Consider the following 24,895-nt stretch of genomic DNA (forward strand, 5'->3'; position numbering starts at 1 on the left):
TACGCACACATACATGCACACATACACACATCTTGCACAGCTAGCTGTAACCGGCTAGCGAGCCTGTTGACGACTCGAGTTGACACCCTCCCCAAACCTCGGCAGCAGCTAAGCTGCACAGTCGACATGGCAAGAAAATATCGCAACAATTTTCTAAAGAAAGATGAAAATCTTCCAAGTCTTTTGGAATGAGTGAGTAGAATTGAGACTAATCATCTATCTGTCCTTATATAAACTAACTCTAGATGCTGGATATCTAGTTGTAGGCACATTTATGACGCATAGCTATGGTTAGTTGTAGCTAACACGAAGGTAGCTAACATAAAGCTAACAAGCTAACCGCTGCTAGAGGGAGGAGTATGGTTTGTTCGCTAGGCTGTTAGCCTTCTATGCTCAGTCAGAGAAGAGGATTTGAGTTATCCGCTTTTCAAAATGTGATGGAAACACAATCTTAGTGGGATATTAAAAACTCCGAACTCAAGTAAATACTTGTGCCATGTGGTTGCATGCAATTGCAAAGCCTTTGGGTTGCTGGTTAGTTTCGGATGCTAGCGTTACATAATCTCGCTGTTGCAAGTCAAATGGTGTCACTGCTTCTGCTCTTTCTCTAACGTTATCGTTTCCTTGACCAGTACACGAGATACTAACTAATGTTCTTGGTAGTTTACTGGATTCATAACGACAGCTACATTCCGAATAATGACTATCATAACCTACTAATGATAACTTTTAGATTTTTAAGTTGTTTTGTTATTTTTAATCAGACGACGTTTGCTCGCTAGCCACCCATAGCTTAGCTTGCTAATAGTGAGCTAACGTTACCTACAATCAGCTAGCTAAGGCATCGCCTCATATTAACGTTAGCTACAATATTATTGGGTGCATAACCCACCATTAAAATGATTACAGCCAAGAGAGATAACTATTTGACCAAAAATAAAATTGTTTGTAGCTTAATGTTTTCTAACTCCATTAGCAAACATTAGCTTCATAATAAGTTAGATTGCGCAGAAGAACTCGGTTGTTAGCCTCTTCAGGACCCTTTGTCCATAGTCATAGTGGTTAGCAGCTTCTAAGTAGGCCACAAAGCAGTTGTTTTGATCCTTCTCAGACGCTTGTTTTCCCTGTATCTTTCAAATATGTGCTTTAGTTATTAATTTTTAGTTTCGTGTTACGGCTGAACACCGTATATCAGCAAATATTGAAAGCCAAATAACACTTTCGATTATAGATTAATTATGTTGTAATGTATCAGTAACGTTAGTCCCACGAGAAGGTTACTTTGTCATCCCACTGCCTTTTAATGCATATATCAACTACAGATGCACTCATAAATAAGACAACCACGTTTTATTAATACACTTAGATCATGTTGAAATTATTTCTGATATAATAAAACGATTATTTAGCTAATGGTAATTTGACTTGTATGCACAATAATTAGAATTCCAATTGGTGATTTATTGCACAATTTTAATTTTCATTGTCTTTCTCTTTTACAGTATTCATCACGCGATGTGATACAAAATCCACAATGTGTGAGGACATTTAAGAACAATTGAGTTCGGAAGAAAAATTCTTGATTCCAGTGGAATCTTTCATATATTATTATTAGTTTTTTTTTTCTCTCTGTGTTAAAGCTTAAATACATTTACACCCACTCGTCCCATCAACATACAACCATGCCAGTGCAAGCACCACAATGGACAGAGTTCCTGCTGTGCCCCATCTGCACACAGACATTTGAGGAGACTGTTCGTAGGCCCATCAGCTTGGGCTGTGGACATACTGTCTGCAAGATGTGCCTGAACAAGTTGCACCGTAAGGCCTGTCCCTTTGACCAGACGGCCATCAGCACAGACATTGAGCACCTACCTGTCAACACAGCCCTGTTGCAGCTGGTGGGAGGCCAGGTAAGACTCCTGTTTGTGTTTGTACGCTTGCTTGGCTATTTACGTCAAAGATCCTATGCTGATTATTTATGCAGAACCTTTGCTGATGCTAACATGTGATGAAGAATAATAGCTTAATGATGTATTTGGAACAGTTACCATTCCTATCTTGACATTATAATGTTTTCTGTAATAAGTGTTTATGGATCGTATTCAACTGTTACGTAGTAGCAATTACATGATGCACATAGCGTGGAGATTTCCTTTTTATGAGTCATACAACAGTCATTGAGCACTGCCTTTAATTTTGTTGGTGTACTGAGTGCTGGCACAATCAGTAAACCTATTTTACCTAACCTAAATATATTTCTCTGAGATGGTGATTGACCAACAGAGTGAGGCATAGCTAATGGGGTTTTGGCTTTGTTGGCCAAGTTTCCAGGTATACACTCATAATGTCAGTGTAGGAGCCTGTTGTGTTTCTGATATACTCATGACTTTGATGTCTTGTCTCTTAGCTGAGTGCCTTGCATGTCTGTGCTCCTACATATTAGTAGGATACAATGTACAATAAAATGAATTTCCCCTAATTGAAATGGAAGTTGTTGTTATAGTACTGTACCATTGTTAGGGGTGTGCGATATGGAATAGAATAGTCTGGTAAGTTCAGAAAATTACTTCACTTTACTGTAATGCAGCCTTTGAAACCAGGAAAAGACAACACTTACTATATTAAGATATCCAAAATCTAATACAATATCTAGTCTCATAACACAATGTCCATATAATATCGATATATTGGCAAGCCCTAATTGTCATTCATTAAAATAATCTAATTCATCGTTTAAAATGCCCAAGTGTTGCAGGTTGTTTTGGTCAGTATCGAAGCTAATGGTCTAAAGTGAAGATTGTTATTTTGATTCTTTATTTGGTAGATAGTTTCATTAGTTTCATAGTTTCCCGGTTGTTATTTAAAGCGGTCCATTGCAAAGCTTGGAAAATGAGGCAGCTACAAAGCGCACAGGACAACCTAAGCATCAACATAGAAACATGATAATAAATGCTTCACACCAGTGTCTTGGCTCTGTTTTAAATAGTGAGTATTCCCCTTGTTTCGACTGGTATAAGGGCATTTCAACAAGCCATGACATGCAGAGAATGGAGTACAATACAGAGATTTTTTTAAAATGTTAAATCTGAATTTCCTGTTTATTATATGTCGATACTTTTACCACAGTGTAGGTAGGTCCAGGAAAAACTGCATAAGCGGAGCATACTCTAGTCGTCACTTCTCACCACGCCTCCAATAGGACAATAAGGGAGTTCTTTTAAAAAAGCTATGAAGGACAGAGGGCAGTTTACATTATTTTGCCTTTATTCTTAATCTCTGGTTTTGTTTCAGTAGGATGTGCCGTTTGTCGATGTTTGTAGCTTAAATACATTTTATACATTTTACCATACCATTTGACTAGGTCCCCTTTCTGCCAAAATATACTTGCACACTTGTACTCACAAAAAGGTATTTAGATATTAATTGCCACACTCAGTTGTGTCTAGCTTATTTAGCCAATACATTAGACAATTAAATGAAAATAGGGACTGTGTGGCTTCTACTATTGCTATGGGTTGTCTTAATTATTTCCCTCTCTGTGTCCTGCTGCAGGTTCCTAAGGCTCAGCCAGTTGCCTTGATTACCAGTCCAGAGGACTCGCAGCATTATGAGGAGGCCCGGCAGTGTGTGGAGGAGCTGGCCCTCTACCTCAAACCTCTCAGCAACACCAGAGGTACTGAACACACACACACACACACACACACAAACACAAACCCATGCTTTTTACTTTTATAGTTTTCTCTACCTTTATAATCAGTTGACACTCATATTGCCTTTAAAAGAAACGCTGGATGTTGTTTCTAACGTGGGATGTCCATTACTCAATATTCTTGACATTCAAGTGGTTTAAGATAGAGAATACTGCTGCTAGGTGACTGACAATGGACATGGCCTTGTTTCCTTTTCAAAAATGGTGTGTACGTAGAGTTTGCATGTCAGTGACATGGAAGGAACAAGAAACGGGTAGAAAACAAAAGAATATTATAACAGAATTATAAAACTGAAGTGAATTTACTATGTACGTTAGAGGTACACATTATGAGCAATTTCCTCAATCATTCATTCGGGCAAGGTAATCATTGATTATTATTATTAAATGAAAGAAGAAATGGTTAAATGATAGAAAACAAGAAAGATTGATTAATTATTGATTAACCGTCCAAGTATGTAACAAATGTATTTCTTGTTTTAAAAAATCAGATTTTTTTTAAGGTAGTTCATTAAAACAAGGAAATTGATGGTTATGTTATGTTACGTAGAAATGCTTAGAATTGCTGCAGATTCTCCCACTCCGTCTGACATTATCAAAACATTTAGCACAGTTGTTCTGTTGAACCTACTGGCATTATCAGAGAGCAAACATTAGAGACATGCAGGGTGCTTAAAACAAAGCCTGACTTATTCTTGTATTAACGAAGATATTTGTAGCCTACAAATATTATATAGCTATATGTGTGTTTTGCCTTATGCTGTTTCCTGTTGCTAAAAGTTATAAAATGTAGCCATGGTAAACTCTGATGCAGCTACATCCTCCAAAATGATCTGAAAGTTGAATTAGAAGCTCTCGAAAATAGTTTCAACAAAAACTACTCTTTTTGACCTTTTGTTAAGGTAAGATTGACTGCATTATTTTTAGCTTATAAACTGGCAACTGAGAGTGTATTCCCTTGGTTTACCATTTGTCCTGTCTAATCTCTTTCCAGGTGTGGGCCTGAGCAGCACGGCCCAGAGCATGCTGAGTCGACCCATGCAGAGGAAACTGGTAACTCTGGTCCACTGTCAGCTGGTTGAGGAGGAGGGTCGCGTTAGAGCCATGAGAGCTGCCCGCTCTCTGGGGGAGCGAACCGTCACCGAACTCATCTTGCAGCATCAGAATCCACAGCAGCTCTCCTCCAATCTGTGGGCTGCTGTGCGTGCACGAGGATGTCAGTTTCTCGGCCCAGGTAAGTTGTTTTCCATCACATTTGAAGCGAGTCAAGCACATTCCAAGACGTATATTCTCTGTAAATGTTGGCTTTTGGCAATCCGCTGTTACTCATGGTTTTTATGTTTGTGTTTTTCCTTCCCCAGCCATGCAGGAGGAAGCGCTAAAGTTGGTTCTTCTTGCTCTAGAGGATGGCTCTGCTCTGTCCAGGAAGGTGTTGGTTCTCTTTGTGGTCCAGAGACTTGAGCCACGCTTCCCGCAAGCGTCTAAGACCAGCATAGGCCATGTGGTGCAGCTCCTCTACAGGGCCTCCTGCTTCAAGGTAAGTCACTGACCGAGCTAGAAGACAATTTCAAACACCATTTGAGGCAAATTGGATATGTCAAGTGGTGCCCGCTTCCTCAATTTGAGAGCAACCCTTGCTGGGCAGGTACCTGAGGTGTTCTTTTATTCATTGTTTATCCAAAACTGTGTGGTTTGGTGGTCATGCAGATCTTCTCTGCAAAAGAAGCCAAACAGAGTAAAAAAAAGAAAAAGAAAAAAACTAACAAAAAAATTCAACTCACTCTTTCCTTCTTCCTCTGTGGCTACCTAGGTGACCAAACGTGATGAAGATTCATCTCTGATGCAGCTGAAAGAGGAGTTCCGTACTTACGAGGCTCTGCGGCGCGAGCATGACTCTCAGATAGTTCAGATTGCCATGGAGGGTGGGCTGCGCATTGCACCTGACCAGTGGTCTTCTCTGTTATATGGAGATCAATCTCACAAGTCACACATGCAGTCTATCATAGATAAGGTGTGTGAGATAAGTAAATGTTTGCCCTTGTCTGTATATTGTGTGTTTGTTTTGACATCATGGTACATAAAAGGTATAAAGGCTAGATTTAGTGACTTTTCAGACCCTCTTCATTTCTAAAACGCGACTAGTAACCATTTCAGACAGTCAGCCGACACAACCACTAATCTTTATGCAAGTGAATTGTGATGATATCACCAATATGTGTCATCTGGCAACTTTAAGCATCTTTTGGAGCTAGTGCCAGCTGCTTTTATTGGGAAAGAGTTAGCAACACAGCATTTGTTATTTGTCTGTTGTGCTATACGTTGTTGTTTCTTAGCTGCTATATCCTAGATAGGGAAGTCCCATCTGCCCTAAACTTGGCAAAGCCTTTACTCTGTTTTTTTTTTTTTCTGCTTTCGGCATAGCTGCAGACCCCGGCGTCTTTTGCTCAGAGTGTCCAGGAGCTGACGATTGCCCTGCAGAGGACCGGAGACCCAGCCAACCTTAACAGACTGCGTCCCCACCTGGAGCTATTAGCCAACATTGATCCCAGTCCTGGTAAGAAACAAGTAGACTTCAAGAATTTACATGCAGTTTCATAAGCTAGAATCCAAATGGTAACCTTTGCATCTTATTAGCCTTCTCTCACACACATTGTGTATTGTCCCAATATATCTTGTCTATAAAATGAGGTTACAACAAGCAGCTGGGATGCAAGTATCTGTTTGGATATGTCTTGGCCAGAGCCCAGCTGTTGCATTACAGTTTAACTCTCCATCAAATGATTATTTCCCTTGTTAGATTTTTTTTTTGGGTGGGGGGACTCACCCAAAAATATTTTGTGTTTTTGTCTATATGTTTTATTAGACAGATGACTACCATCAAATCAAGTATTTAGATTAAAGTCTGTTTTTTATCGTCTTCTGTTTCCCCAGATGCCCCCCCTCCCACATGGGAGCAGCTTGATAAAGGGTTGGTAGCAGTGAAAACAGTGGTGCATGGCCTGGTGGACTTCATCCAGAACCACAGCAAGAAAGGAGCTGACCCTCAACAGGTTTGTTTACCCATTGGACCGCCATATCTTATGTTGCTTGATTAATCCAGGCTACACCCATGGGAAATTATAGTCCTGTAGCCACCAAAATTTAAACAACAAATGAGGGAATACATTTTGAGAGAATGGTGTTCATCGCTTGTAGAATTACACATGACAAGCTGTTGAGGCTTGTGATGATGTTGTTGTTTTTTCTTAGATTTTGTACACATCCTTATGTCCACTCTGAGGTATTTGAATAAAAAATGTTGTGACATTGGATTTTGTCAGTATCCCCCAGCCCTAACTGTCTAATATCACCACTTTTGAGTGTCAAAGCAACACTATGCAACTCTTCTCTCCTCGGTCCCCTGAAGGTTGTCTCAGCCGCACTAGCTGTAGTTCCAGTGAGACAACCTGTGGGAGGACCGAAGAGGGAAAAGGTGCATAGTGTTCATTTAAGCTCTGTTTGTTGCAGTGCAAGGCAACGTCCTCAAATAGAGTTTTACCATAAAAAGTTGTGTTCTCTACTTCAACAATACTTGATGTCTCAACAATACTTGATGTCTTTCTATAGCCTCCTCAGCACAGCAAGTATAAGACATACATGTGTCGTGACATGAAGCAGAAGGGAGGCTGTCCTCGAGGAGCCAGTTGCACCTTTGCTCATTCTCAGGAAGAACTGGAAAAGTGAGTCTGAATAATATCAACATCTGGCATTTAGATTAGGTATTGCAGCTAAAATGAAACCATTTTAAACATTTTATACTGCATTTCATGTTTGTCAGGTATCGTAAAATGAATAAGCGCCTGGCAGCTCGCCTCCCTGGCTCAGGAGGGCTCATGCCAGATGAGGGCCTCCCTCTCGATGTAGCAGTGACCCGAAAGCCTTCACCCCTTACCAACGGTAGTGGTGGACACTCTTTGCCCCAGCTCATTGCCCGTGGCACTGACACAGTCCCATATGAACTGTTGCGTAAACCCATGAAAATGGATGGAGGGAGTCACAGTGCCCCAGGATCCCCACCTGATGGGTCAGTATAACATTTTTCTTAAAATAATCAGCAGCCAAAGAACAGGCAACCTGTGCCATGAAGTCCGCAGATTTTTCTTATGGGTACCTGCTGATTGCACTATGCAAGGTTAAATGCATCCTGAAATATAGTTTGGACCTGAAAATGTTTTAAAATTAGAACTTGGACCCTTGAGAAATATTGCATTCCTATAAATTAAGTTAAATTGAAATACTAAATTAAATTGTATTTTGAACACCCTTTTTTGTTAATGTACAGTATTAACTGTGAGGTGTGGTATCTCTTCGTAATACTGCATTTATGAAGATTGGAATGTGCAATCACATTCCAATCAATTAGCCTTTCTTTTGGTCAACTTCCACTATAGTGACTAATTTTCCTTAATGCCTGTGGCTGTCCACACCTATACCAAACAATAGTCGGTATTCAGTATAGCATATGGTATAGTATGGTAGAGGTCAGTAGTTGCTCATGGCGTGTCTGCAGAGGAAAGGGTGAATATCATTGTTCAATCTGTAGAATAACGTTTTAAAAATAGCTTAAGGACAAAAAAACTGTCTGACAATTATTCATTAAGCATCAGCAACATTGCAGTCTCTGCCGCATACCGGTAGTTGTTGTTAACTGGCATACTTGTTTTTTATTCCTGTAGCATGGACCCTGGGCTACCCAAACCTGGTATGCCTCTGCCACCTCATGCCATGGCCCACCAAAGGATGCCAGTAGACCACCTCTCTGGGGTGAAGCACATGCCTGTGGTAGCCAGAGGTTCACCAGTGTATACCCAGCCGCCGCACCCTGAGATGTGCTATGACACCCGCCCACCACCTTCTGCTTCTCAGTATGACCCCCCACAATACTCCACAGGTAGGGCTCAAGTAAACGGTATGATGCATAATGAATGGTCTTCTATGATTGTTACTAATGAAAATGGTTTTTTTTTACTTTATACTTACAGATAATTTAGGAAAGTTATTTTAATAATTCCCTGCTATTGTTTTTATTAGGGTACCCCTACCAACAGCCACAACAGTATGTCCCCCGGGATTACATGCGTAACCCTCCTCCCCCCAGTGAGTCAGGACCCCCTTACCAGGACTCCTACCCTGGCTACGGTCCACCAGATCGCCCCTACCAGGCCTCTCACTCTGGTCCACCTTTCTCTTACCCTCATCCTCCACACCATGACCGAGGTCGCCACGGGTCCTACACCGGCCCACCACCTCCACCACAGCCTTACCCATCTCAGAGGGATGGCCTGGTCAGAATGAGTCCCGCACCTCTGGATATGCCCCCCCCATCATCAGGACAGGCTAACTCCCTTTATCACCAGGAGCCCAGTGCCCGTGATAGATACCCTCCAGATGGCTATTATACACAGAATGCCCAGCCGCCACCCATGAGGGCCTATGGCAGGGTGAGTTTGTTTGGATTGTGCGGTTTGCATTCAATTATTTGTGATGCCAGCGTAGTTTTAAAACACTAAAATAAATGCTAGCCGTTCAGCTGCAATATTCTTGTTTGTGTTTTGCAGGGGCCATCATATAGTGGTTCACAGCCCAGCCTGGACTACCTGCACCGACGTCGGCAGGAGCTGTTATCCCAGCTGGAGGAAAGGAAGGTCATCTCCCCTCCACCATTTGCTGCCTCCCCCACTCTTTCTCATCCCTTTCCCAGCGACTACCCTCCAGAGGTTAGCATTATGTACATCTCTGAAACTGGACCAAATTGTACACGGGCATTAAACTGTAACATGTGATACATTTAAAGATTCAAGAACTGTAAGTACATTTAAGTTTTAATGACAGCACTCTCTCTGTTTGCAGTATGGCGAGGAGAGCTCCAAAAACATGGTGAAATGCAGAGAGCCTGACTATGCAGGGCAGTACTCTCCCTGGTCTTGTGAAACCATTGGCTCCTACATTGGTACAAAGGATGCCAAACCCAAAGACGTTATGGTTCCTGGTACCATGGACATGATGGTGAGTTCAGATGGATAACTCTGTTTTTAACCATGTCAATATTTGAGGCGGGAAAATGATTTGTTGTGCTTCCTTTAATCAATCAGCATTGATGTACAAAACCTGAAGGGGACTATAAACTTGATGACTAAGTGTTTGAAGTGCAAGCTAAGTTATTTGATTAGGTGTGTTTGAACAAGAGTAATTCACCAAAAAGAAACACAAGTAAGTGTTTGTCAAGTAAAGAAAGAAACATGTTCCCCCTAAGCCTTTTTCTCAGATCTCTCTATATCCTAACTCATATTCTCTATACCCTGGGACTGGCAGAATGCGGAGGCTAAGGGTCTGAGGGAACCATCGCTGGAGGCTCCTCGGAGGGGTGCAGAAGTCAAAGATGATGACCCTATTATCCCATTTGGCCCCCAGCCTACTGTGTCGCGCTTCGGGGCCATTTCCCGCACTTCAAAGATGGGCTACCAGACCACAGGCCCTGTGCAGGCTATGGTCTCCACGCCTCAGAACCCAAGCTCTAAACAAATGGCCATGTCAGGTAAGAAACAACATATTAATGAATAATCCTATTGATATCGCAAGTTTGATCTCCGTCTTCTCAAGTCAAAAAGCAAAGTCAAATTTAAAATACTAAAATGGATCAAAATGATTAAAACAAAAAGGATTTTGAATTAGATTGGATGTACATACATATACATTTTTACCATGTGGCTTTTTACACTAAAGTCATGTTCAAATTCAAAATAATGTAGAAAGTTGTCTCCCCAGACTCGATTTTTACGGAGGTTGCCAGGCTGAGACCACAGCATCCACAACAATGGCACTTGTCTCATATAACCAAACGTACTTCACAGCACAGGGGAGCAGCTAATGCTGGCTAGCTCTGTAGCCAGCTGACAGGCTCACTTTTTTGGCTTAGTGACAGAAGGAACCGCTAAAAACACATCAACCTCGCCGTCCTCTCCCCCTGACGGATAGACACACTTCCTAGGCTTAAAATAACAGTAGGAACTACTAAACACACGGTCCTCTCTTCTCAATTTACAGCCCTTTCTCTTGGCTTAAGAGAACTCACAGTTGTCGGCTACGGCCGCTGAACAGACTACATGTTGTAAACAGCCGAGGCCAGCTTGACTGGTCCTCCGGTAACGTTAGCAGTTAGCAAGGTTAGCATGGTGGCGTTAGCCGGGATCACTTTACTGGCTGTGTCTCAATTGTTTTTGCAAGTAACCAACTCGGATAGCCACATAATCATTTTCTGAGTGAGTGAGTTCTACAGAATCACATAAAATGCCCGTCCCTAGTAGCCGTGATAAATTAGCCTGAAGCTAATGCTTACTTGTTAAGGAGGAAATTAGCCAACTCGGCATCTTTCAAACAAATCTCCAATATTTACCTGTGTTTTTTCTCTGGTGCCATGTTATTTTTTTAGGTTGGGTAGACTCTATCTCCATTGAGCCTGTTAGTTTGTTTTCTGATTTCATGGTTGTACTACAGTACAGCTGTAGCGAGTTAGGTTTACGTTTTAAAGGTATATCTGGCAACCCTGCCTGGCAGTTAATGACAACACACAGGCCAAAACAAGGAGAAAATACTGGCATTAGCATTGTTGTCAGAAAACTAGTATTTCAACTTAGCATGTTTCCTTAATATCTGACGATGCATATTGGGATTTATTACAGTAAATATGTTACATATTGGACCTTCAACCTAGTCATATTAAAATGTACTCATTTTGTCCACACTGACTACTAGGGGTGTGACGAGACGCTTACTCCATGAGACGAGACACATCACGAGATTGGGTTCGCGAGAACAAGACCAGACGAGATTTTTTTTTTAAATTTAAAGAAATCCTCGATGAAATATATGAATGGAAAATAGTTTTTTTATTCAACTGAAAAATCACAAAATGCTAAACAATTTAGGTGCATTTTGAAATCAACTATTAATGATGAATGTTATTTAACTTTTTTTTTTTACTATTTTAATTCAAAATGTTGCCACACAAATGATTTAAAAGTGGCAGGGGGATCTTCAATAGTAAATTCACGCTCCATCACGCTGACATCACATCGCCTCACGAGACAACTTTTCACCTTGACGAGAAATCTCGTCACGTTTTAATCTCGTGAGATCTCGTAAAACGAGATCTCGTCACACCCTTACTGACTACTCCTAACTCTTAAACCAAACCTTTGTAACATGTCTATTTCACCTAACTGTGGTTTTTAATCATTACAGTTTGCTATAAAAAAAAAACTGACAACCATTTTAATACCTCAGCAGAATACACATATGGGAGCCATGGATGGGGTGGAGCTTCATACCCCTCCCACCAGACTGCCTCCTCCTCTCAGGGACATTTCAGTGAGCGGTGAGGCCTGCGGTTGTTTTCCTGTCATCTTGTTAATAATCTTATGATGATAATACTTATCACGCTTTAAGGAAAATATCAAAAATGCATGTATGAAAGTTCTTGACTTATAGAGATAATTGCAAAGCAGTTGTGTTCCTGTCTTACTGTATCTCACCCTCACAGCCTACCTATGGCAGCCACAGACAGAGAACAGTTGAAGATTGAGCTGCAACAGGTCAACCAGCAGATCAACCAACAGACCCAAATGCGAAGCATGGAGGTGTGTGTGCTCTCTTAACTACCAAGTGGACCTAGAAAGGTCTGGGAAGTACAGGAATTGATTTGATGAATTCTACAAGATTTTGAATTATTTAAGTGTATAAATTGTTTTTAAATGCCACAGGAGATGTATTTATAGCTGCTATAATTTTACATAATTGATGTGGCACTTTGTTTCGCAGCCTGGACACATAAAATAAAAAAAAAAATGTAATAAAAAAAATAAACGGTTGGTAATCATGCTGCCTAGTCATTATCAAAATTATTATTATCAGATTAGCAACACTGAATTATCAAAAACAGGTTTTCCATTTCACACTGCACTTCTTCTGAGTATTCCCAGAAATTTCCAAATTGCACAATCATCCTCTTCACTTCCTGCCTTGCCATTACAGGCTGCCAGTAACTCTTTACTGCTGCAGAGGGAGGCCAGTGCATTGGCAGGCCAGCCTGGGCAGCCCGGCCAGGGCCAGGTGTCAGTAGCTCAGCAGCAGGCCAAGTGGCCGGCAGGGGGAGCAACAACAGCTGTCTCCAGCGAACAGCTGAGCATGGAGCTCCACCAGGTGGAGAGAGAGATTGGCAAGAGGACCCGTGAGATGGCTTTGGTAAGGGGGGTGGTCTGTTGAGCAACAAAAAGGGATGCAACAGTCTAACCTTGTATGCTGAAAGAAGTTGGGATATGGGGGGGGGGGGTGGGATTATGTATTAGGGGAGGGGATTCTTCAGGACATCCCACTAGGGCCCCAACAAAATTGATACTCAGACATTTTCCTCCCCTCCCAGAATGCTCTCCTTGAGCGCGCTTTGCAGGAGAGTCTGGCAAAGCGTGACTATACCACCATACACCTTATTATGCCACTAGTGCTATATAACTGTGTAGTTGTCTGGGCCATGGCTCAAGTCCTAAAAGATAGCAACTGATTAGAATTCAGTTGGATCAATTAAGCACAATGTTTAGTCAAAAACATTTCTAGCAATTAAGTATGTTTTGTCCATCTCCAAACCAGGAAAACCAAGTAGCCCATGAGGTTCAGCAGTACAAGATGAAAACAGCAGAGAATGGACAACCAGAGCACAAAACTCAGCTGGAAGAAATCTCCCTGGCTCTTGGGTGGGTAAACACATACCTGCACATAAATATCTGTATGTTCCCTGAACCAACGTCTTTTATCAAAAGCCTCCCAGTATTACTTGTTCTCACTTGTATGTTGGTTTTCTCTGTCCTTAATTCAGCGAGGTGTCAAATGGCTCCAGCAGTCTGCAAGAAAGTGCAGTGGGCGGGTCCATGCTGTCACTGACCAATAAGACGTCTGCAATGAGCCAGTGCTCTGATCCAGGTGCCACTGGGTCAGAGATGCAGAAGAATGGCGTCGTCCATTCCTGCTCTTAGACAGTACACACTTACACACACACACACACACACATATACACACACACACACACACTCAAGATGCTCAATTGAAAAGCATGCACAGGCGCATATACACCCATTCTATTTAGAAGATGAGCAGTATCTGCCGTGATATGAATTTTCTTTCTTTTTGTTCTGTGAATGAGCTTTTTTAAATGACTTTCCTTGCCTGGAAACCAGAGCATATGATAACATTTCTTGTGTGTGTTTAATTATTTTCTTTTTTTGTACTGGGATTACAGATTAACAAGGCTCACAATAGATGTATCAGGAAGAGACAATGGTGGTGATGTTGACAGTAATACCGGTAATTTTGTTCAAAAAGGATAGGCTTATTTAATCCTTAATAAACACAAAAAACATTTTTGATCGATCCTCTCCAGATATGAATTGGTTTAGTTGTACCAGCATACATGGAGATGAAGGGTTAGATACAGAGGAGCAGATTAAAAAGCACTTTCACATGCACTCTGAGGAACGTTTCTTGCAATCTGGCGATCTATGAAGGTATTGTAGGAAGCAGCAGAAGTGTGTCACTTGGTTCTCAACCCCAGAATCGTAAAAAAACAAACAAAAAAAGTGGTTGCCCAGATGTAGATGGTCTGAGGAGGAAAATCGGTATATTATTTCACCAGTATTCAGCTGAAATGGGGATGCAAGGTGTTTCAGAAATCACTTTTGCACCACATGTACGTCCTCACCTGCCACAAGAAGTATGGTTTTATTAGTGCATTTTATGAACACATCACATGTCTGTTTCATACTTGAAAGCAGTATATTATATATTTAATTGAAGCATTCTGTTTTAAAGATTGCAACAAGTGTTTTTGATAATAAGCTTTCCACGTTTTCTATAAGGGAATCTACTATGTGCTTCTCTTGGTTGTGATGTGACCTAATGTGGTTTGGTTACAACGCCTTTCGCCTGTGCTCCTTAAGGCTGCATTCAGTCCGATTGCGTTGTGAGATTTTTCACAGCATGCTCAAATTTGTTTTGGGTGAATGCATACGATCAGGCTGAGAGGAAGGACATCTTTCTGCCTTAGGAGTCAGGCGTATGAGTATCTGTATAACAAATAAGTAAATAAGGATTTCCCTCCTCAGAGCTTCTCGTCTCGCCACTCAAAAGGCCTCCCCATTGGGATTATCTTGTCATTTGTTCTCCTAACTTCTATGAAGTTGCCTTCCCTTGTGTTCTTTTTTTGTTCAATTTTATCTTTTCATGCTTTACGTTGTTACGATTTGGGGTGTGTGGCTTACCTAGTGAAGGCTTTATAGAGCTGAGCTGAAAGCGTGTCCTCTATCATAAAATGGTTGAATTTCAAGTGAAACTCAGACTTAAGGTAACTATTGTAGCGTTTTTAGCTACACAGTACATTTGAAATCATGTTTACAGCTGAGGACATTTGTGTTGGTTACGAAGGGGTGAACAAAACAAACGCAAATAGCAGATTTGATGAGTTTTTTCATATCACATTGAGTATATTTAAGCGTCTTTATTGGCGAGTATAACAAATAACCATTCTCAATATTTTCCTTTTCACACCTTGATGTCATCATCACCACCATTACCACTGTTATTGCTCTTCCTCCATCATGTAAATTGTTTACTGCTGATGCTCAACATGGAGCTCTTTGCCTTTTGTAAACAATTGGCGTGATTGGCTAGAGTTTTACAGCTCTGCCGAGAGCGAGCGAGTCCTTGTGTTTGAACGGTTGGATAGAGGAGACGCTCTGGGTCAAGTCATTTGCGTTTAACGTTGAGCCTTCGTTTTGGTCAGACGAGGGCTACTGAGAAACTGACCGTTTGACAAATCCCTGATAACCGATGAGTCATAAATAAAGACACAAATGTTTTGTGTCTCTCATCTGGGTTGTTTGATGGGCATCTCTTTCAATTTGTCAGCGCCATGATAGTGGATGTTTGGGTTTTTCCTTTTTTTTTTTTCTTCCTACCACACTTCAAGCCTCTGGCTGCTCCTTGCTACATTTATTATTTAGGTACACAGCTCACTTATACATATGAGTATGTATACATACATTAATATACTAAAGCACTATTAATGTGCCACCTCTTATTTTACTCGCTCAGCATTTATATTAAATGATCTCTACTTAGAATCAGCAAAATGTTTTTGTTTGTTTTCGTTTGACTTGTTTTCTGTCCACTGGTTGCCAACACAGACTTTATCCTTTCCCAGACGAAGGACTTCTGTGCGCATTGTGTGTTCATTTAATCTTTTGTGTTCAAACAAAGATGTTCTTTATAGACTATGCTTCCGAAGAAAAATTTATGGAGACGTTTTGTGTGTGCTAGATTGTCTTGTAGAAAATTTACCCTACTTCTCCTCCACCCCCCCCCCCCCCCCCCCCCCCCCCCCCCCCCCCCCCCCAACAGCCCGCCCACCTCTCAAAGTGTGCTGTACTGGGTGATAGTTCTGAGGTATTAGAAAAGTGTTGGGTTCCCCCCCCCCCCCTGTGCCCAAGGGGATATTCAGGAAGTCTCTGATGATAGGTTGGCCTTAAATCCTCTGGTAATGCTCCTTTACATTGTCTGCTATGGGAGTACGAGGCAATCTCAAAATTACTAAATATTACTGAATTGGCATGAGTCCCACTATCCCTCTACTCTACTGGACTCTACTGTAGTAGATCTCCCCCTCCCTTTTGAAAATGTCATGTAAAACAGCAACATGCAATAATGCAAATCTGTTGAGATTTGAAGCAAAATGTGTTTTATTATTATTTTTTCTAAGGAAATGTTGACGTAGCTTGGTTTGTAGTTCTTTTCTCTCTCTTGTTTTCTGTTTCTGACATAGTTGAGTGAATTTACTGACCTGCAAGTCTTACAGTCTTTAATGCATCATCTGATCCGGTAAAAAAAAGTCAACAGCTAAGAGTAAGACATTTACACACTAGTTTGGTTTTTCTTTGTCAAGTATTCACAAGAAAATCAGCCCACCGGCTTAATTCTGCTGTAATGTCATTAATTGGCAACACATGGTGTTAATTTAATACCACTGTCTCTAAGTGCAAGTCAACCAAAACTATCAATGCTGATTCTACCTGATAGGTCCCTACAGGTCTGAATGAGCCTGGAATGGCTTTAGATGATAGAACTGACATACAAGGATGCATGGGATGGTTTACTATGTAGTAAATAGCAAAGATGTTCATTTCAATCTCCTGTGTGTTTTTGTTTCTGAGTGGAACTGCTGCCTCTGCCCCTCATTCACATAACCAGTTGTCCCCTCCACTCCCACCCTTGACCACTGAACTCTGTTACTGCTGTTTGGGGCTCACATTTTATTCCCTGACTTTCTGGGGAAATTCGCAAATGGCTATTTTATATGATTACTCCCTTGTAAAATATCTCTTAAATTAAGGTACAGGTTTGATTTCAGCAAGAAAAAAAGAAGTTTTTATATGTATATTATACTCCATTAAGGAATGTCTAGAATTATCTTCCTCCAATGTGGATGTAGCCATTATTACGCCATTTTATGACTTTGTAAGAGAATTCACTGTGTGAAAATTGGTTTGCATTTTTGTATAATACAATCTGCTTTTTTTTTCGTTTGATACGAGAGGGAGGTCAAACTGGAAGTTTGAAGAGAGAAAAAAAATGAACCTGTGAAATTGAGAAAACAAAGTGTAACTTATGTACAACAGTGATTCTAAGCTGAGGGGAAAAGATTAAATGATATTGCTAACTCGGGATGTTTGTGTCATTGTTTTAATTGTTAACAGAGATCAAGAAGTTGTAGCAGCTGTAGTACAGTGGTGTGAAAAAGTGTTTGCCCCCTTCCTCATTTCCTTTTCCTTTGCATGTTTGTCACACTTAAGTGTTTTGGAACATCAAACCAATTTAAACAATAGTCAAGGACAACACAAGTAAACACAAAATGCAATTTGTAAATGAAGGTGTTTATTATTAAAGGTGAAAAAAAAATCCAAACCATCATGGCCCTGTGTGGAAAAAGTGATTGCCCCCCTTGTTAAAACATACTATAACTGTGGTTGTCCACACCTGAGTTCAATTTCTCTAGCCACACCCAGGCCTGATTATTGCCACACCTGTTCACAATCAAGGCATCACTTAAATAGGAGCTGCTTGACACAGTAAGGTCCACCAGAAGATCCTTATAAGCTACACATGCCGAGACCCAAAGAAATTCAGGAACAATTGAGAAAGAAAGTGATTGAGATCTATCAGTCTGGAAAGGGTCATAAAGCCATTTCCAAAGCTTTGGGAATCCAGCGAACCACAGTGAGAGCCATTATCCACAAATGGCGAAGACATGGAACAGTGGTGAACCTTCCCGGGAGTGGCCGGCCGCCCAAAATTACCCCAAGAGCGCAGCGACGACTCATCCAAGAGGTCACAAAAGACCCCACAACAACGTCCAAAGAACTGCAGGCCTCACTTGCCTCAGTTAAGGTCAGCGTTCATGCCTCCACCATCAGGAAAAGACTGGGCAAAAATGGCCTGCATGGCAGAGTTCCAAGGAGAAAACCACTGCTGAGCAAAAAGAACATCAAAGCTTGTCTCAATTTCTCCACAATACATCTTGATGAGCCCCAAGACCTTTGGGACAACGTTCTGTGGACCGATGAGACAAAAGTGGAACTCTTTGGAAGGTGTGTGTCCAAGTATATCTGGCGTAGAAGGAACACTGCATTTCATAAAAAGAACATTATACCAACAGTAAAATATGGTGGTGGTAGTGTGATGGTCCGGGGCTGTTTTGCTGCTTCAGGACCTGGAAGACTTGCCGTGATAAAAGGAACTATGAATTCTGCTGTCTACCAAGAGATCCTGAAGGAGAATGTCCGACCATCTGTTTGTGGGAAGGCCGTTCATGCTCGAAAACCCTCTAATGTAACTGAATTAGGACAATTCTGCAAAGATGAGTGGGCCAAAATTCAACAGGAAATGAGGAAGGGGGCAAACACTTTTTCACACCAGTGTATAACATGTCTTTATATTCCCCCTGACCTCCAGCCACTTTTTGGTTTAGAGTACAGTATGTTTTGGGTCAGTGCACCTTGACAACATTGGTGTGTTAAGGGTTGTTAATGAGAGTTAGATGATAAGATCTATCCTACTTATTTTTGCACTGTAACAGCCAGACTAAGCTGTTTCTTAGCTAAGCAGCTGCTGTAGCTTCATATTTACCATACAGACATGACAGCTGTATCAATTTCCTCATCCAACTCTCAGCAAAGAATGCAAAGAAAGTGTATTTTCCAAAATGTGGAACTATTACTACTTTAAGTTAATCCTCTGAAAATGTCTTCCACCACTGACATTCAGTAATAATCATCATCTCATTATTATGAATGGCCCGGCACACAGACATCATCTGAGTCCAAATTATTATATTTTCTCTCAAAGTAAAAGTGTACATCTGCCAAATTTAAACTTAATTTAAAAATTTTATAAATAAATTTAAAGTTTGTGAAATTTCATAACATCCCAAACCAAAATTACCAGGCATTAGTGAATTATTTCTGCAGTAAATATACCTTGTGTTACTCCACGTTTGTTGGATCCCAGGACACGTCTACCATCGCGTAAGTTCTTTATGGTCTCCTTTAGTGTCTTCCTCCTCCAGCTGGAAACACCTACAAAAGTGTGTGAAGAAAAGGTATTGCAAATGTAAAACTTATCAATATATTAATTATAATAAATACAAGTTGGAAAGGAATTTAAGACAATCATTTCTTTATTGTAATGGAACACACATATGGTGGGTTGCACTTCTATTTACAGGTGTACTGATAATGTTTCAAAGAAACTTCTAAAAACATCAAAATGATACATTCCGCTACATGTATTGGCATTTGCAACCCGTTTGAAAAGTCCCATCTTGTGCAGAAGACGTGGTTTCTTGGAAGACTGAAAAAAAAAAAAAAACTTAAAACCTGCACAATCTCCTAAAAGACAGTTAGGTTAATGGAGTTGCTCGTTAAGTGACTGCCAGGCGCTTCTTTTGTCAACCCCTCCTATATGTATGATTCCACCCACCTGTTTCTCTATAGGCAACCAGTGACTGAGTGCTTTACTTATGCACACCCAGCATGTAGTCTCTGAGCAGGTGTGCTATCTGGACAACAGAGGACTGTACCCTTCAAACACAACTTCCTCCTGACGCCAGTACTCCATCAGGTGATTGGGCTGCTGGAAAGGATGGTACTCCACCTGGTGGATCAAACCAGTTTTTAAGAGGCATCAAAGGCATGTTATTGTATAGGGGCCTTACACCATGTCTTGTTTATAAGCCATGGTTTCTTGAAAGACTGAATCAACCTGACTGAAACCCCCGCCAAAAAAAGAAATCCTTCAAAATCGGTCAGTTCTCTTCAAAGAGTGTTCTGTTGCTCAGGAAGTGACGCTGCCAGGGGTTTCTCTCTCACTGCCTTAAATCTTAGCATAATTAGGTGAATGCAAGTACAAGTTTTTCTGGGTCTGTATTTGAGTCCTTGTTGAGAGTGGGCTCGATCTTTCCACCACTACATACTTGTCTACTGTGAGCTTTACACGTTTCTTTCCAATAACATCCTTCTGACTTCTTTCACGAGGCCAGATCATGGTGCAGAGTTGTTTTTATTTTATATTTATTTCCCATGTAACATTTATCAGTCGGTCCCATCCCCGTACCATCCTACTTTACCCACCAGCCATATAAAAAAAAAGACATAACATATGCTAACCTTAAATACTAAAACACATGCATGCATACCGTTCCCAACATATACTGCTATCTGCAAATTAAGCTTTTAAAAGCAGCGATTGGGTATGTTTAAAGTGACCTGCCCATATAGGAAATCCTGAAAATGAAAAAAAGATGAATGACATCCACAGTGGTAGAAAGGATTTATTTAGCTAACATCATCATTCTTCCAATGTTCAAAAAAGTTAATATGTGAATTTATTTTATCAGTTTATTTATCAGGGAAAATACATATAGGCATTGCTCTATCTGAAGTGCATCCGACACAATGTATGTTGGACTTCTAGCCGTAGGCTAATTTTCACTTAAAAACGTTTTGGTCCAGTGATATGCCAATTTGTTGATCTTTTCCAGTAGCGCTAGATGAGATGAATAAACGTCACGTTACACAGTCTCTTTCCAAGCAAGATGTGAAACACTGATGAACGAAGCAGGATTCAAAATCCAAATCCAATCTCAAGGTTAGATTTTCAGAGAACTGTTAACCTGAAGAGATCTGACGAGCAGTTAGCCTAGTTCTCATAAATCAGCCGGAGTTTAGAATGCCAACACAAAGAAAGCGGAAGGTGAACGGACATCCGGACTAAAATTAGGGACAAACTGATGCAACATATATTATTTTATATACATATATGTATATAAACATTGAAGTGAATTGAGTGACTTGGTACCATTTGGGCTGTTTTTGTTAACAATTTGTTAGATTAGAGTTGTGGCCCTTATGGGGGTAATTCTGAACAGGAAACGAGTATGTGTCGAAGAATTTCTCCAAACATAGATTTTATGGTAAAATCTTCAAGAAAAAGTTGGAGCAGTTAAGGACTTTGCGAAGTTTGCTGTGATTAGACTAAGCCTTATAGTGATGAATATATTGTAGTGTAAAAAGAAGCACTTCCACACCAGAGTACAAAGTCACATGATGGGCGTCAGTGCGTCCACAGTCTCCTGGATCACTGACTACCAGACAGACAGACCCCAGTGGTACGGGGTCCCCACAGGGGACTGTGCCGTCTCCTTTTCTGTTCACCTTATCCACCACAGACTTCCAGTACAACTCAGAGTCATGTCACCTACAGAGGTTTTCTGATGACTCTGCAGTTGTTGGGTGTCTAAGGGATGGACAGGAGGGAGAGGACAGGGCGCTGGTGGATGACTTTGTAGAGTGGTCTGGTAAGAATCACCTGCTGCTGAACGTGGATAAGACCAGAGAGATGGTGATCGCCTTCAGGAGGAAGGGAACGGCTCCGCAACCCTATTTCATCCTGGGATGTGACGTGGACATGGTGGAGGATTACAGATACCTGGGATCAACATCAACAGCAGGCTGAACTGGAAGAGCAACACTGCTGTTTACAAGAAGGGGATGAGCAGACTCTATTTCCTGAGGAAGCTTCAATGTGTGCAGCAGAATGTTGGAGATGTTCTACCAGTCTGTTGTGGCCAGCGCTCTGGCGAAACGAAAATCAAAAATGTCGTCAATATAGAGTACTGAAAAAACTAATTCAAAGACGAGCACACTCTGTGGATTTCTTGCATAATGTTACTCCACATTTGTTGGATCCCAGGACACATGTCTTCCATCATGTAATCCTCCCAAAGCGGCCATGTCCGACTCCTCCAGCTGAAACCCAAACACCTATGAGTGTGTGTGAAAGGAGAGGTAGAGGAGGAGGAAGAGGAAGAGGTGACATGAGAAAATGTATGGCTGTGTCATTACATATTGTAATAAGAGTTGGCTATACTATAGATGTACACACACTATTTTCATTAATGTATATTTTAAAAATCTGAATCAGATTCTGATATATACAGTATATATCTATGTATAGTGTATATCTATAGATATTTACACACAAACTGTATATATATATATATACTATTTTCATTAATCCAGATTTTAATACAGATTCTTTTTTTCTTTCTTTATATTGTGTGGTAGCCTTATGATGTGGTTTTTTTCTTCTTTCAATTGTTGTCATACCTGCTTGATCGGTGGCTCACAATAACTAATCCCTAACCTTTCTTAATCCATAAAATATTTTTTACAATCAAGCAAAATAGTGTGTAAAAGATTTTTTTTTTAACTCACTTGACAGTTTTCTTGAATCCTCTTCTTTTTTGTAGATTTAGGAATTGTAACAACTCCATTCTAAGGAAAAAGCAGAGAAACCATAGCAATGTGTATCAAAAAAACAACAAAAAAAAACAATGTGCTAGACCAATTCAACTTAGGGCGGACAATATCTGAACAATGTGACAACCTGAATGCTCCAGCGGATGCAGATCTGAGCAGGTGTGCGTCTGTATTTTTCTGCTATCTGGAGAACAGTCGGGTTGCTGAGGACCTGACCCTTGGCCAGAGGACTGTACCCTTCAAACACAATTCCCTGCTGGCGACAGTACTCCATCAGGTGACGGGGCTGCTGGAAAGGATGGTACTCCACCTGGTGGATCATACCATTTCAGTTCTGTTTCACATTTACTTACTTACTTACTTACATTTACTTTATATACTCCAACACTGCGATGAACAGCACACTAAAGATTCTTGTTTTGATCATCTCAGAAAGAACATGACCTACATTATCCATCCCTGAGCATATCACTAAAAAAATATATCTATTAATGAATCATTTTATTTATTTTTTGTCCAACTTTCACTCTAAAAAATAAATGCAGGTACTGTACGCAAGTTATTGAGGAGGAGAGGAGGGGAATAATCTCACCTGATTGCCTCTGTAGGCTAATCTATAGGCAAAAAAAAAAACATAATTCTAATTGAGGGTTTTTCACAGAGAAAAAAAAAACTACCTGGTTGACATGTGGCACGACAGTACAGTCTTCCTTTAACTCTTCCAGGTGATGGACGAGGAAGTTGCTCACTCCGATAGCACAGCACAGCCCTATAGTGACCAACAGGGATAAGTATGGATACACAGGATTATGCTCTATGAAATACTCACTCTGACAGTAGGCTCCTCTATCATAAAGATGCATGCTGTAGTCACTTATTGCTCACTTTCCAACAGTTTTCTGAGATGATCTTTCATGTTCTGTACCTTCTTTATACAGTTCCTCCAAAGCTCTCCAAGTCTCAGCTCTCATCTCCCTGTTGGAGCGACCATGTTGCGGTGACTCTGGCCAGTGCATCAGGTACAGATCTTAAAAGGGGGCAGATGATGATTTAATGAAAGACTATAAAAGACAGGCAGACCACAAACTGCATACAACGTAGGGGACTGAACTGACTGCCATGATATAAAAATCAATTACTGTTGGAGAAAGTTGGTACATCTCCCATGATAATGAAAACATAGAAAACACACAACCCATACCAAAATATTCCACCCCCATTTTGGAGCAAGAGTCAAGGCACGCCTTCTTTGCAGCTTTGTATCCATAGTCCCCGTGCCACAGTTTATTGGTGACCCACAGGTCACTTCGTGGGATCCCGCTTTCTGTGATAGAGTCACCCAGTTCCTTCTCGCAGCCGTAGCGCTTTGCTGTGTCAATGTGGCGCACGCCACACTCACTGAGTGCATGCACAACAGCGTCATGGGAGTACCCGCCATTATGTGATGTGCCTGGTATAGAGAGAGTCACGTCAGCTCAGTTTCACTCAAAGGTTAAGGTATGGAAATACATTTACATGTAGACCATTGTTAGCAATGATAGGCTAGATCTTTTTAATATTCCACAAATCAGAAAGTGTGAAAGTACCTTTTAAAAGTGATAGTAACCACTACATATAGTACAGTTTGAGCAAATATGGCACAAAATGTATTGTTTTATGAAAGATACAAACTGCAGCTTGTTTATCATATTAGGGTTTCTTCTCCAGAATGGCACAATTAAAAAAAAAGAATAAAAAAAAAGAAAATAAAAAAAATAAAAATATATATATATATATATATAAAAAATATAATATATATATACTGTAAAACATCATATTGCATTTATCTTGTTTTATGTATTAATGTTATCATTACACAGTAAAACTCACCTAATCCCAGTAACGGAATCTGCAGACCATTGGAAAGTGGGATTGTAGGACAACTCAGCTCTGGTGCGAAGGTCATGTTCCCTGGGCAGTGCTGAGCAACTTGAAATACAAGGAAGTGTTATTCTCTTCTCTATCTGCAAATACCCTCTATATTAAAACACTCTCTATATCAGCCCCCAAATTGGCTGTAGGGATACTTTAAGAATACCCACAACTTTACTAAGTATTTTTAAATGACTAATTGCTTCATTCAAGCACTTTACCACTTACAATACGTAGGCTACTTGAAATTTGATGCAAGCAGTAGTTTTTGGGAAGTTATTAAGGAAGTGTTTTCCTGGTTTTCCAATCGTTTTCA

General features: G+C 40.7%; 2 protein-coding genes across 6 annotated transcripts; one reads left to right on the forward strand and one right to left on the reverse strand.

Annotated features, from left to right (window-relative positions):
- The first annotated feature begins 32 nt into the window (after nucleotides 1–32).
- Nucleotides 33–14,364, forward strand: rc3h1b (ring finger and CCCH-type domains 1b). 5 transcript variants are annotated; one of them, XM_034887850.1, is made up of 20 exons: nucleotides 33–192; nucleotides 1,503–1,913; nucleotides 3,556–3,676; nucleotides 4,707–4,946; nucleotides 5,074–5,249; nucleotides 5,523–5,723; nucleotides 6,134–6,266; nucleotides 6,644–6,762; nucleotides 7,319–7,431; nucleotides 7,530–7,775; nucleotides 8,428–8,642; nucleotides 8,783–9,192; nucleotides 9,310–9,468; nucleotides 9,602–9,757; nucleotides 10,064–10,286; nucleotides 12,035–12,125; nucleotides 12,291–12,387; nucleotides 12,782–12,991; nucleotides 13,391–13,497; nucleotides 13,620–14,364. In XM_034887850.1, the coding sequence occupies exons 2-20, from the start codon at nucleotides 1,683–1,685 to the stop codon at nucleotides 13,774–13,776; spliced, it is 3,405 nt and encodes a 1,134-aa protein (XP_034743741.1). In that variant the 5' UTR covers nucleotides 33–192; nucleotides 1,503–1,682; the 3' UTR covers nucleotides 13,777–14,364. The 5 variants fall into 5 exon arrangements, with proteins under 5 accessions (XP_034743741.1, XP_034743744.1, XP_034743743.1 ...); XM_034887853.1 differs by having other exon boundaries at nucleotides 13,394–13,497; XM_034887852.1 differs by having other exon boundaries at nucleotides 12,038–12,125.
- Nucleotides 14,365–22,007: 7,643 nt separating this feature from the next.
- zgc:110366 (uncharacterized protein LOC550476 homolog) lies at nucleotides 22,008–24,869 on the reverse strand. The gene is made up of 7 exons (XM_034887868.1): nucleotides 24,538–24,869; nucleotides 23,870–24,118; nucleotides 23,594–23,695; nucleotides 23,346–23,437; nucleotides 22,796–22,978; nucleotides 22,624–22,683; nucleotides 22,008–22,170 (listed from the first exon to the last, which is right to left on the reverse strand). The coding sequence occupies exons 1-7, from the start codon at nucleotides 24,611–24,613 to the stop codon at nucleotides 22,075–22,077; spliced, it is 858 nt and encodes a 285-aa protein (XP_034743759.1). The 5' UTR covers nucleotides 24,614–24,869; the 3' UTR covers nucleotides 22,008–22,074.
- Between the last annotated feature and the right edge of the window lie 26 nt (nucleotides 24,870–24,895).

Source organism: Etheostoma cragini, chromosome 12 (assembly GCF_013103735.1).
Source record: "Etheostoma cragini isolate CJK2018 chromosome 12, CSU_Ecrag_1.0, whole genome shotgun sequence".
Classification (NCBI taxonomy): Eukaryota; Metazoa; Chordata; class Actinopteri; order Perciformes; family Percidae; genus Etheostoma; species Etheostoma cragini.